This window comes from Cydia pomonella, chromosome 26 (assembly GCF_033807575.1).
Source record: "Cydia pomonella isolate Wapato2018A chromosome 26, ilCydPomo1, whole genome shotgun sequence".
NCBI lineage: Eukaryota > Metazoa > Arthropoda > Insecta > Lepidoptera > Tortricidae > Cydia > Cydia pomonella.
This window is the reverse complement of record NC_084728.1, coordinates 2,108,093-2,122,822: the sequence shown is the minus strand read 5'-3', so window position 1 is coordinate 2,122,822 and position 14,730 is coordinate 2,108,093. Positions and strand designations below refer to the sequence as shown.

The window sequence follows — 14,730 nt, the reverse complement described above, 5'->3', positions numbered from 1 at the left end:
CGCGACCCCGTGGCGTCCCCCAATAACGGTAGAGCGGGCAACGCCGCAGGGGATGTTAGTGGGTATTCTCTTCCCCTCCCTCTGTTTAACAGAGGGAGTAACGAGAGGAGCGAGCCCTACATACCACCCCCCAAGTTGGCCTCCACAGCCAGGGGGTGAGATGCGTCAATGCATTTACCCCTGCGTAAAAAAAAAGGCTGGAAGGAATTAAAGACCCGAGTTTGCAATATGCTTACCCCCGGAGTTACACACTTGCTAAGACAAAAACTAAATTTAAAGCGAAATAATTCTTAATAACGGTGACATATCAAACATTCGTCCGCCATTTTGTAATTTCTTGGCAGGTGAGGCATCGAAGGCACAGACCTATTCGGCATTCAGCCACGGCATTAATCGGCTGTTAAATTAATCAAATTAAATAATTTTAAACATAAACTAAAATATTAAATTATAAACGTCAGTATTTTAAAAGTAAAACTCATTTATGCTACTTGGTTTGTATGAATAAGTGACATAATAAAAAAAATAAAAAAAACTATAACTCCCTAGGGAGTTATAGCTTTTATTTCGCAATCCATAACTCCCAGGGGAACAAAATAGGCCTTTGTCCTTCAGCGCACTTGCATGAAATAAGATCTTTTTCGAGCAAGTGTGATGAAAAATAAATATCCTCTTTCGTTTTCTCTCGACGATAACTTCTCATGTTTTTTACAGTTACAACAATATAACCAAGCTGGACGGTCAGCACATTGGGGACCTCACTAAACTCGGGTGGTGTAATGTCAGCCACAACCTTATAGGAGACATCGCCAGGTATCATTTTTTTTTAATACTACATCGGTGGCAAATAAGCATACGACCCGCCTGATGGTAAGCAGACTCCGTAGCCTATGTACAGTCAGCATCAATAGTAGCGGATGAAACAACGCGCCAAAAGTATCTGATATTCCGGATAACTTTTCCAAATATAGATAAATCTCTAAAATTTACATTCAAAAGTATATCTTTTACCGCCTTAAGCGTGGTCTTAAGTGTTCTACATATATAACCACCACATTTTGGTAAGCTGTTTCAGAATGGTAGATATTTTAGAAACCTTGTTTGATCCGCTACTTTTGATGCTGACTGTACGCCTGCAACTCCAGGGGAGTTTCATGCGCGTTGCCGACCCTACTCCGCACCCACGTTGAGCTCTGGCAACCTTATTCAACGGCAGGAACACAACACTATGAGTAGGGTCTATAAATAAAAAGAGATCAATATTATAGAACATTATTACACAAATTGACTAAGTACCACAGTAGGCTCAATAAAGCTTCTGTTGTGGGTACTTAGACAACGATATATACAGGGTGTAATCGTTAAGTGTGGCCAGGCCATAATTCCATAAATATAACAGATATCAGAAAACTTCCAACTGATATCCAAAGTGCGTTACCCAAGGAGTAAAATAACATTAAAAACTTTTTTTAAATAGATGAAGTAATATTAAAAATACTAAGTTAAAACACTCCCATACATTTAGTATGACGACTTACAGCCTCAAAGAATGTCGGGTGTCGTAAGAGGTAAAACTGTTTGAGATTCGTTATTTGTACGAATACATTGTAATAAAATAATAAAACTACCGTTTATGAAATAATTAATATAACATTTATTTTGAAATGAATAATTATTTTATTTACAACAGTTGCTCGATGTAACGTCCTTCTTGTGCGATACATACACGGGCCCTCCTAACTGTTTCTAAATGAACTTTTGTTAACATTTGCGGGGTAATTAGAGCAATGGCACGGCGTACGCGATTTTTTAGCTCTTCTAAGCTGTGCACTCTTTCAGCGTAGATATTATCCTTTATGAATCCCCATAAGAAAAAAACACACGGAGTAAGATCTGGGGATCTTGCCGGCCATGGAGTCACACTATTATTGGCTATTAAGCCAGTAAAATGGTCTTTTAAAAAATCCATGACAATACGTGCGTTGTGTGGTGGGGCTCCATCTTGTTGGAAAATTATCAACCTTCGTTCTTCGTCTGGAACGTGTTCTAGGAGACGCTGCAAATCGTTTTGGATGAACTCAAAATATTTCTGTCCAGTCAATGTGCCGCCATAAAAATAAGGCCCAATAATCCTGTTACCAAGAATACCACACCACACACTGGTGGCTTTAAAAAATATTGGAATGAAAATATCTAACTTTAGTATTAATTTAAAGCCGTCAGATAATAATAGATCAGTACGTGTAAATACTTCAAAATGATAATTAATTGATATGGAGTAAGTGGTTAACATAAGAAAATTCATGAATCATTTGATAACGGTGACATGCCTCGGCCGTATAAACTAGTCTTTGAATGAACGGCTTACCTACTAAATGTATGGAAGGGTTTGAAGTTAATATTTGGGATATTTCTGTTTTTATTTAAAAAAAGTTATTAATGTAATTTTACTCATTGGGTAACGCACTTTCGATATCAGTTATAAGTTTTCTGATATCTGTTATATTTACGGAATTATGGCCTGGCCACACTTAACGATTACACCCTGTATAATATATAAATATTTATAAAATACTTAAATACATAGAAAACAACTAAGACTCAGGGACAAATACTCATGCTCATCACACAAATAAATGCCCTTACCAGGAGTTGAACCCGGGACCATCGGCTTCATAGGCGGGGTCACTACCCACGTGGTCAGAAAAAGACCAATTCAAACGTCATGTCATTATAGGTCCTTGTTCCGTAGTATATAAGTAGTGTTTGAGACCAGTCTGGCCTGTCTATGAAGCCGATGTGGTACTGGGTTCGAATCCCGCTAAGGGCATTTATTTATGTGATGAGCACGGATATTTGATCCCGAGTCATGGGTGTTTTCTAATTATATATTGTTGTCTGAATACGCACAGCAAAAGCATTCTTGAGCTTATTACCCAATTCAATAAGGGAATCTGAAATGCCTGTATTTAGGAAACATTTATTGGACTTTTTAGTACAAAATGCTTTTTACTCTTTAAATGAATATTTTGACCATATTCCGCATAGTTATTCAATTTAGTATTTTTTTTTTTGATAGGTACAATAACACAAAATGTAGTATAAAAAAATAAAAAAAATAATGACGTATATAGGCTACGTCCCACTGCTGGGCACAGGCCTCCTCTCATGTACAAGAGGGCTCGGGCTATAGTCCCCACGCTAGCCCAATGCGGATTGGGGACTTCACATACACCTTTGAATTTCTTCGCAGATGTATGCAGGTTTCCTCACGATGTTTTCCTTCACCGAAAAGCTAGTGGTAAATATCAAATGACATTTCGTACATAAGTTCCGAAAAACTCATTGGTACGAGCCAGGATTTGAACCCACGACCTCCGTATTAAAAATCGGATGTCATATCCACTCGGCTACCACCGCTTCTAATGTATAATGTAGTATACATTAGATTAATTTTATTTATGAATATAAGATTTGTATGCCCGTTAGCTGGCTGAATACATTGTTCTTTGAAATGTATTTGACAACATCCACTTGACTGTATTCTAACAAATAAATTTGATTTGATTTACTGTGGGGCTTAGGCAATTTGTGTCGTGTAATAATTCAATTTATAAAGATGTGTACGTTTCGGATTTCAGGGGTATGTTTGCGAGGAACACTGTGTTAAAAGTTCTTCACCTGGACAATAACAAAATTAAGAAGATAGATACTAACAGTTTCAGAGGGATGAGATTTTTGAGGTAAGTCACGTTAAAATATTTATTTAATCTTTATTGCACAAAAGAAAAACAATCTTATAGTACAAAAGGCGGACTGAATGCCACGATATTAATAATAATAATTATGACATTAAAGCATTTTTCTACATGACATTAAAGCTCTCCAAGGGGCCTCTACGTGTTGGATCTATATTCCCACGCAAGCCTATCAAAAGACCGGGATTTATAGGCCCGTGAAATCCAAGGAGATACAAATTATATTAATATTAATATTCGTTTATTACGATACAAGTGCGAACATATAGGAATATCGGAACGAGTGGCGATAAATTAAAAACCGGGCAAGTGTGAGTCGGACTCGCGCACGAAGGGTTCCGTACCATTATTTATAAAAACGGCAAAAAAAAATTTTTTTGTTGTATGGGAGCCCCCTTTAAATATTAATTTTATTCAGTTTTTAGTATTTGTTGTTATAGCGGCAACAGAAATACATCATCTGTGAAAATTTCAACTGTCTAGCTATCACGGTTCGTGAGATACAGCCTGGTGACAGACGGACGGACGGACAGCGGAGTCTTAGTAATAGGGTCCCGTTTTACCCTTTGTGTACGGAACCCTAAAAACGACCGAAGGGAGTATCGTATAGTAGAACGTTGTACAGTACATATTTACCTTTAAATTTTCGACATAGTTACGTAATGTGCTAATTATCGCACTACTGCGGTAAAGTTGCACCATATGTTGTTAAGTTGTACTGTAATAGTACATTACGATACAGGTGTGAAAAGTAGGAAATTTGCAACGAGTGGCGATAAATTAAATCACGACCGAAGTGAGTGTTTTAATTCGACACGAGTTGCGAATTACCTTTTCGCAATGTGTATTGTCACATAAAACAAATGCTCATGGAAGTTTATTTTGTTAAAAATTAATGGTTAAACGAACTTACTTATACGAACTTATATCGGCAGATTTTATTTTACTGTATGTTTAAATACCCTCTATATTTTTAGTTCTTTCGCTAATTTCATGCAAAATAAATGTATTTGTATAGCTTTAAGTTCTCATGTAAGTGAATTGTCAAATTCTTAGTGAGAAATAAAGAATCTTAAACCTAAACTTACCTTAAGTGAAGTTTGGCCATAATTATACAAGACGCACATCCGAAGAGATTTATATATATATATACGTTTACAAAGTAGTATTAATTTTTCAATGTATTGCACAATGCCTAGTACATTGAAAAATTAATACTACTTTGTAAACGTATATATATATATATAAATCTCGAGGATGTACGTCGTAGTATAATCCAAGAGTTTGGGAAATATATGTAAAATAATCTGTGTATGTTGCTGATTGTACAATACAGTCGGCGATAAATCTTGTATCAAACGTATAATTAAGTTTAAAATAAATATATAAGTGGAAAAATTACTGCCTTGGGTGAGATTTGAACTTCCGGCCTCTGGATCGATACTCCAGCGCTCTGCCATCTGAGCCACCAAGACCTCATCCTTAGCTAGCAAATACTGACTGAATTTCCAATGACTTGGAACTCCGGTAGCCGTCTAAGAAGTGTAACGTTCTTAAGGTAGATGTCGCTAAGGTCCCGTAGACCCGTAGACCCATATGGTGGGAAAATTTGCTGGCTATGGATGAGGTCTTGGTGGCTCAGTTGGCAGAGCGCTGGAGTATCGATCCAGAAGCCGTGAGTTCAAATCTCACCCAAGGCAGTAATTTTTACAACTTTTATATGTATTTATTCTAAGCTTAACCTTTTGACCGCCAAAGACGTTATATGACGCGCGCGGCTACAGCCCAATATCACCCTTCATGCGTACCGACAAGGTTCACGATTACGCGCCGCGTGCGATAGGCGTGGCGTTCAAAAGGTTAATAGCATCACGTAACAGACGTTTCTGTTTGTTCAAAATTAATTTAAAATTATAATTCTCAATCATATATATACTTAACAGGCGCCTCTTCCTCCAAGACAACATGATCTCAGACGTGGGTCGCGGCGCCTTCTCCGCAGTCACCAGAATAGGAACAGTTGATCTGGCCAGGAATAAGATCAACAAGGTGGACTACCAGATGTTCCAGCAGGTCAAATATGCTGAGGTAAGTTCAAGACAACGTGACCTCAGACGGCGGTCGCGGCGCCTTCTCCGCAGTCACTAGAACAGGAACAGTTGATCTGGCTAGGAATACCAGATATTCCAGCAGGTCAAATATTCTGAGGTAAGTTCACATATGCTTTTCCTTTGAGACAAGTAGGATGTGTGTTTCTCTGGTACTATAATAGGCACAGTCGATCTGGCCATAAGTAAAATCACCAATGTCGACTACCAGATGTTCCAGCAGGTGAAATATGCTGAGGTAAGTGTACATTTTTTTACACTAAGTATTTGTGCAATAACGTTTAAATTAATAAATAATAAATTTCTGTTTCTTTTCAGGTTATAAACTTGGCGGAGAACCAAATCGCAATCATCGAGAGCCAAGCCTTCACAGACCTCTACTTAGCCACCGTCAACATTTCTCACAACGAACTGACAACCATCGAAAAGGGAGCGTTCCAAAACTGCCAAAACTTGACCATGTTGGATCTGAGTTATAATAAAATTGTTAATATCAGTAAAGGAGCTTTTGATGAGAACAGTTATGCTGGAGAATTCACTGTGGCGTATAATCAGATTGTAGATTTTTCCCAGGTAAGTTATGTTAAAACTAATATTTATACCAAAAAATCGGCCCACCCGACGTTGCTTAACTTCGTTGATTGGATGAGAACCTCGAGATTGAAATTAAATATTTATATTTATTCTGTTTTTAGTATTTGTTGTTATAGCGGCAACAGAAATACATAATCTGTAGAAATTTCAACTGGATAACTATCACAGTTAATGAGACACAGCCTGGTGACAGACGGACGGACGGACGGACAGCGGAGTCTCAATAATAGGGTCCCGTTTGACCCTTTGGGTACAGAACCCTAAAAACTACCTTATAGAAACGAGCGTTCAAAAACTGAAATTCTGCTAAAACTACTTTCTCTATCAATAATAAACAGCAAAGGGATCGTTCTAAAATTGTCAAAACTTGACCATATTACATATTTTATTTTCTACCAAAAACTATTTAGAAGGCAGTTTTCTAAAACTGCCAAAACTTTAGTTTTGTTAAAAATACCTTTCATTTAATTTCATTTATTCTACATTAATAGTCATGTGCATTACATAAAATGTTAGTTGAACCTTTTCTACCAAAACCTACTATATTTGTATTTAGAAGGCAGGATTCTAAAATTGCCAAAACCTTTTAGCTTTGCTAAAACTTCAATTTCTATCAAAAACTACTATGGCAACCGTTATAAACTACCAAATCTTTAAATTTGCTAAAACTACTATTTCTACCAAAACCTACCATAGATACGTATATTACAACAATGCCAAAATTTATCTTACTGTGTTGGATCTGTGGTGGCAGCATGGTTCCATTTTTATCACTTGTCACTATACCCTTCACTTTTGCTCTTACATACTTGTTAGAACGTGACAGCCATGGTGACAAATGATAAAGAGCCGACCATCTTAGCCCTACTGATCTTTAATAGTTAACATCTGTAAAGGAGCTTTTGATGAGAACAGTTATGCTGGAGAATAGGGTTGTTTCCATCTACAAATCTTAGGGCAGAATTGTATCCCAATAAATTCTTTTCGATTATAAGAACATGTTAAACTACTTTTAAGGGACATGTAATGACCATATTTTTGTAAATATTGAATTTAAAATATATTTTGGCACACGTCACGTGATCAAACTCGAAACGTCATTGAAGATTCTGATGACGTCACAACTCTCGGATTGACACTGTTGACAGTTAGGCGATAAACAACAAATGACAAATGTCAGTTGACAGTTCGTATCTTCTACGTGTGTATGTAGTTATGTGTCAAACCGTAAACTGTGACGTCACACAATTTTCAAAGAGTGTTTTGGGCGCGAAAGCATTTGTCAAAATATATTTTGTTAATTTAACGTATTTAAAGCCGCTTTTAGTATAAGTTGAATGTTAGGGCAACTTTTAGTTAATATAGAACGTAATACAAGCGTTTCAAAAAATTGGAAACAACCCTATTCACAGTGGCGTATAATCGGATTGTAGATTTTTTTGCGGGTGACTTGTGTTTAAATTACCATTTCTACCAATAGAAAAGGGTACGTTCCAAATGATATAGTCTATAATTGGAATAGCACATAGCTATTTGACAATGTCCACCTAGGTGTTACATTTTTTGATATAATCAACCCAGTAGGGCTAAGATGGTCGGCTCTATATCATTTGTCACCATGCCTGTCACGTTCTAACAAGTATGTAAGTGCGAAAGTGACAGGCATAGTGAGAAGCGATAAAAATGGAACCATGCTGCCACTGCAGGACTACTTTCGCATATAAACACTTATTATAAGATAAGATAAGATGATTTATTGACCATGTAATATACATTACATTTAGCACGTCATATATTACAACAAATTTTAATATGATATTAATAATACGTTAGACACTTTATATAAATAATTCACTAAAGTCTTTTATAGAGTAGACCGGGTTTTTCTTCAATAAACTCTTGATTTTATTTTTAAAGTCCTTTTCTGTTATAGTATTTTATGCAACAGTGGTATAAGAAGGGTCAAAAAAGGCGAGTGGCGTGAGTTACAATGCGAGCCGGAGCCGAAGGCGTAGGCGAACATTGTAAAGGAATACGCCACGAGCATTTTTTGACCTACTTATACAACGTTGCATATAATATTTTTCCTACGAGTCAACAAAAATAAATCTTAATTTAGGTAAACAAATTACAGCAAAAGTATATAGCCAAGTCGCGCGAGCATACTTTGTTACGCGCCCGGCCCGCCCCGGGCCGCGGCCGGCCGCTCAGCGACACCTCGTAACTCATGAGGCCCTGGTATTTGATTCTTGCTAAGTTAAATTTTTGGACAGTTTTTTCTAAATTTTGGCCACCGTAGCCTACGGAGACTAACAAGCAACGCTAAGCGGTCTTCGTAGTCTATGGATGTTGCTATATTACGGGTGTCACATGCGTGTTTCTGACTTATGAAGTAATTATTTTTACTATGCAACCAAATGAATATTTTGTAAGTTGGCAGCAATGCACTTAGTTTAAAACTGTATTCGTTTTGGTTTTGTTAGGTTGGTAGCCATTAATCGCAGTAACATTATAGCTTATAAAAGCACAAGAGCTTTTATGAGGAATAGACAATATAGACTTTTCTTGAAACCTTTTATGTATGTTCTTATATTCGTGTTAATGAATGCATAAATGACAGATAACAGTAGAGGAGTAGGAAAAAGTGGTTATATCTGTAGGCAGTAGGTTGTATAAATAAATTTTGAGGATTTCCTTGCTTGTATAATCTCTTAGTTCTTGATCTGATATTAAGAGGCTGTCAATACCTAAAGCGCGCACACTGTCTATTTGTATCGGAGTAAATGAGAAAGCACTGTCGCATGTTACTGGGCCTGGGCAAGGGAATAATAAGAAAATTATTTAAATAAAAAAGTGGATTATTAGTGTAATATTTTACACAATAGCGGTTTAGATATAAATGTTTTGAAATTGTTATTTTAATTGCAGACCCATAAGTCAAAACAATAAAGACATAAAACCGTTTAATTGTGATTTTAAGACCAATCTTTGCAATTATTTTCTATCGAGCCGATTTCGTTCAATCATGTATTGAGTACAACCACGATCTTTGAAATATAATTAATATGAACATATATTTTTCTTACTTGACTAAAACAAATAGTCTTTCTTAAAAAACTGTTTAAGTAACATCAATTTCAAGGACATTGGGTGTTGACAGCCCCTTAAGTTTGTTTAAAATGTAGCTTATGTCACCCGGGCATGAAAAGAAAACAATTAATACTTCTGACTACGCTAATGAATAAGTACTTATTACAGTACATCTGGTGCTACTTTTCCGCACTAGTGCCGGAATAAACCTTTTCCGTGCCTGTGTCGAAAATTTAAAACGTTGTACGATACACGTAATAGGTAATTCGCAGTTCGTGTCGACCACTCGTGTAATTTATCACAAAAACAAAATATTTCATCGTGTCATTTACATAATGTGCTAATTATCGCTCTAGTGCGGTAAAGTAGCTATAGCACATGTACTGTAAAGAACCATTTTTATTTACTTGCAGATACCTGTACAAAATATGTCCGGCATAAGAGTCCTGAATGCTTCATACAATCAAATCACCAGTATTCCAAAAATGGCGTTCCCGAAACTGTATGAGCTCCATACAGTAGACGTTTCACATAACAATCTCACAGAGATACACAATGCTGTCTTGCAGAATCTGTTTTCGTTAAGGTATGCAAGATCCTTACATAAAACAACAAACGAAACACACAAAATACAAAAAAAAAACTTATTGATATCTAGATAACACCCAAGATGTTATTTAGATATTTATTTATTTATTTAATCTTTATTGCACAAAAGAAAACAATCTTATAGTACAAAAGGCGGACTTAATGCCACGAGGCATTCTCTACCAGTCAACCTCATAACCTCATAGATATCAATAAGGTTTTTTCAAAAATTTAAAAATGGCGTTCTAAGAGTTTTGATCATGTGTCTAAAGATGGCAGTAAAGGACCTTGGCCAAAATTGGGTCCACAACCAACAGAGTTGAGAATTAGGTCATTAGATAGGTATTTCTATGTCCGCGAATGGTTTGCCGCGCTCGCAGCGGTGCGCGAACATCTCCCTGCAGCAATTTACTTATTAGGACCCTATTGCCTAGGTAATAAGGGTGATGATATTTTGACTAAAATACAAATATCTCAGTTCTGCAATGGAATTCCGCTTAGTGCCCATCTTCGAGCAACGCCGGGAAGGGAGACGGCATTCGTACTATTTCCCCTTTGCTGAAGCATAGGTATAACTGTACCTATGGCGGTGCATTGTGACTCGTCCATAACACAATTAAATCCATTTTACTCAATCAATGAATTTACAGATAAAATGAAAAATTATGATTTTATTACGTAAAATAATTCTAAGCGTAGGTGCTTTTATACTGTATTATATTGATGTATTTGATCATTTACCATTTAATATATTTTGATTTATATAATTTTGTCGACCTATATACCTAATAAGACATTGCATGATTAGTTTTAGCAATGACCTGTATTTTGACATCCTAGATGTAACGTTCTGTTGTTACTTGGCCAAATAAAGAAACTTGAACTTGAACAAAAAGAGATCGAGGTGTGCAAGATTTGTCTTTGACGTGTGTCATTTTCTATGTATTTGTGTCGTCATTACAGATTAGATTTTGTATGTAGTGAGTGAGAAGTGTGATTGTGTGCACGTTTCCCCCGCAAAAAATGGCAGTACGGTGAGATATCGCTTGGTCTCCTCCGACGTGTCGGAAGCCGATGTTGTTCGAAGGTGCCATAGAAAGAAATGAAGTACACAGAAATATCTATCTAATGATGAATGGACTCTCATTTCTGTTGGTTTTTAGTCCAGGCTCCATATACAGTTTTCCATGGTCCTTTAACTCCTTTACTGTGGCTACAAAATTTTCTTTGATAATCCACCTATATTTCAAATTCTCTTTGGCCTTAGGAGGCAATCATGTTGTAACATTTAAATGAAGTTGTGATTTAGTTTTCTAGCACAATTACCAATTGGAGCAAAGTAGGCACATTTTACAGTAAATTATCTATTTCAGATACCTAAACTTATCCTACAACTCAATGGAAATAATCAAGCCAGCGACATTTGGTACCTTACCTACGTTGCTGCACCTAGATTTGTCGCACAACAAGTTGCGCGATCCGTCTCGCGGTGGTCTCGCCAAACTGGCCAGTTGTAGATCTATTGATATCAGCTATAATCAACTGGAGAGGATATTCCAAATACCTATAAGTTTGAGGTAAGTTAAATCTAAGAAAACTATTCTAGGCCGGTCAAATTATAAGTTTCGAGAAAAATGTTATCTGAGCCAGACACAGTAATATTGATACCAATATTGACATCAATAAACTATAGTAAAGATTCTCAGTATCTTGAGCTTCATAGTCATTAAAAATGACATTATTATGACAGTTTAAATGGAATAGATGTCAATACTATTTTCATTCTTACTTATCGTAACAAGGGTTTTTTGTCTGTCCGTGGTCTGTGACCATTATTACTACTATACTTATAACTGGCCAGTTGTAGATCTATTGATATCAGCTATAATCAACTGGAGAGGATATTCCAAATACCTATAAGTTTGAGGTAAGTTAAATCTAAGAAAACTATTCTAGGCTGGTCAAATTCTAAGTTTCGAGAAAAATGTTATCTGAGCCGGACACAGTAATATTGATACCAATACACAATTGACATCAATAAACTATAGTAATGATTCTCAGTATCGTGAGCATCATACTCATTAAGAATGACATTATTATTGACAGTGTAGATTGAAATGAAATGACATGAACATTTAAATGGAATAAATGACTATACTAACAGTAATAGTAACAAGGGTTGTTTGTCCGTCCGTGTTATGTGACCATTAGTAGTATATCTAGATTTGCCATTCAACAAGTTGCGCGATCCGTCTCGCGGTGGTCTCGCCAAACTGGCCAGTTGTAGATCTATTGATATCAGCTATAATCAGCTGGAGAGGATATTACAAATACCTATAAGTTTGAGGTAAGTTAAATATATTAAGAAAATTATTAAATGCGTGATAGGCCCGATAAAAGAATAATTTATTATGTGTCTAAAATGCGATAGCATTGAATATTTAAGAAAAATTCTAAATGTGTGCTTCTATTAAAAAAAATAGGCTGTGACAAACGGACAGACAAACAGACAGACGCACGAGTGATCGGCAGGAAGCTCATTCCACAGCCGAATTCGCGGGAGGAAAGTCCTCTTAAACCGCACAGTACGCGACAATTTAGGCTCTAGGGTGTGAGGATGAACACCCTGCCGACGGCGAGCGGTGCGGTGATAGAAAGCGGCCGTTGGCATCATGTCAAACAATTCCTCAGAGCACAGCCCATTGTACAAGCGGTAGAACACACACAAGGAGGAAAAGTCTCTTCTTAGACTTAAAGGTTCAATACCGCTTGTGAGTTTGGGATCGTCGACGATTCGTACAGCGCGCCTTTGAACTGAGTCGAATGGTCCAAGCTGGCATGCAGGTGCTCCTCACTGAAATTAAAAAGTACACATAGCACAATACATCTTAATTTTGAACTTTCCGTCATCGCGTTGGTTATTTATTATCTTATTTATTTTATAGCACTCATTGTAATATTTTTATGACATTCCAGTGAATTAAACTACGCCCACAACAACCTAACCGAAATCAAACCCAACACCTGGCCAACCATGAACGCGTTGCTCCGCCTCAACCTGTCCTCCAACATGTTGGCGGACTTGTCGGGCGACAGTTTCGCCGGTCTGCTCACGCTGCAGAGCCTGGACTTGTCGGGCAATGGAGTCACCACTCCGCCGTGGCAGGCGCTCAACACGCTTACTAGTCTACAGTACTTGTATCTACAGGTAAGGTAGTATACATTATAGCCTATAGTCTATTCTTTTATTCCGAAGACTCAAATCAAAATCAAAAAAATCAAAATTGTTTATTTCTTTCAAAAACCATGACAAATGTTACAATGGCTGGTGTCTCCTTGTAAGTTATTTACAAAATAACCTGTGCTAGGAGGCATCGTTCTTCCATAGCTAAGTACAGTCAGTATTATACAATTCTATTCTTAAAGCTATGTTCCTTAATTATTATATGTGTGCGTGCGTGCGTGCGTGCGTGCGTGCGTGCGTGCGTGCGTGTGTGTGTGTGTATGTTTGTGTGATCTGGCTAGGCTACATATCCTAATAATTCTTCCACCTGATCGTAATTTTTATGTTCCAACCACTTTGTTATTTTATTTTTTACATCATATTGCAGCATTGGATATATATCTAGTGCTTTGTTTAAAGTATTATATAAGTGAGATGAACGTTTGTTATACTGTCTACTAGCAAAAGTTGTGTACGTTTCAGTGGCGGATCGTTCAAAGAACTCGATTCCCACCGGCTTGTCTAATTTCAGCCTGTTGAGTACTTTCATGATCGGTTCATGGAGAAAAGGAAATCAAAATTAACTCCGGGTTCCCTACGAATATTAGTGACGCGCCGCCACTGGTACGTTTTAGGTAGGTGCATAGCAATATCTTTCCTCCGTCTTGTCAGAATGTTGCGGTCATAAGTTGTGGTTTTATGCTTTCTTAGGACAGCGGTTAATATATACAATTTTCTGACAGCAAGCAACTTACACATTTGATATAGCTTGTCAGTTGAGAACCACATCAAATGACAACCACAAATGTCAAACGCAGAAATAATGTGACCAGCTTAACACTCGGAGCTCGATCGGCGAATCCCAAAAATTAATAAGATTCATATTGGCTAATGACGAAATTACCTAGCCCTTACGCCGCCGCTAAGACGTTCCTGTACCGACCTGTTCCACACCCGCATGCGCATTAGGCTCCGCATTAGGTTATGCGGATGTGGATGCGGATTTTAAAAATAATACGGAAGTTCCGCGGTTGCTGATGCAGGTGCGAATACTCGCAACATCCCCGCTATCCATCAAGGTTTAAATAAAAAATTGGGATATTTTGTATGGTGGGTCGGTGGGTTTTACGAGGATATATATGCAGTCACTGGCCGAAAAATATTAATTGGCTACTTGACTGTTTTTTGTAAATAATGTCAAACGATCTTGATTGACCTGAGGATCAAATGTCTATATAGGACTCATGGCATTTAAGCAACATAAAGGTCAGGAATGAGAGTTAAAGTCTGACGCTCGCACTCGACGATTGAAACGCCTCTAACAAAATGATAAGGTGATGTGACGTCACATCATATAAGTCTGTCCTAA

At 37.2% G+C, this 14,730-nt stretch overlaps 1 protein-coding gene across 1 annotated transcript in view; it reads left to right on the top strand.

Annotated features, from left to right (window-relative positions):
- Positions 1-14,730, top strand: part of LOC133532136 (insulin-like growth factor-binding protein complex acid labile subunit) — a 45,851-nt gene that overhangs the window by 13,331 nt on the left and 17,790 nt on the right. Inside the window, exons 7-13 of the mRNA XM_061870668.1 lie at positions 715-813; positions 3,642-3,743; positions 5,702-5,846; positions 6,185-6,439; positions 9,964-10,136; positions 11,512-11,715; positions 13,115-13,346. Of these exons, the coding sequence (XP_061726652.1) occupies positions 715-813; positions 3,642-3,743; positions 5,702-5,846; positions 6,185-6,439; positions 9,964-10,136; positions 11,512-11,715; positions 13,115-13,346 (1,210 nt within the window). The remainder of the gene's footprint in view (positions 1-714; positions 814-3,641; positions 3,744-5,701; positions 5,847-6,184; positions 6,440-9,963; positions 10,137-11,511; positions 11,716-13,114; positions 13,347-14,730) is intronic.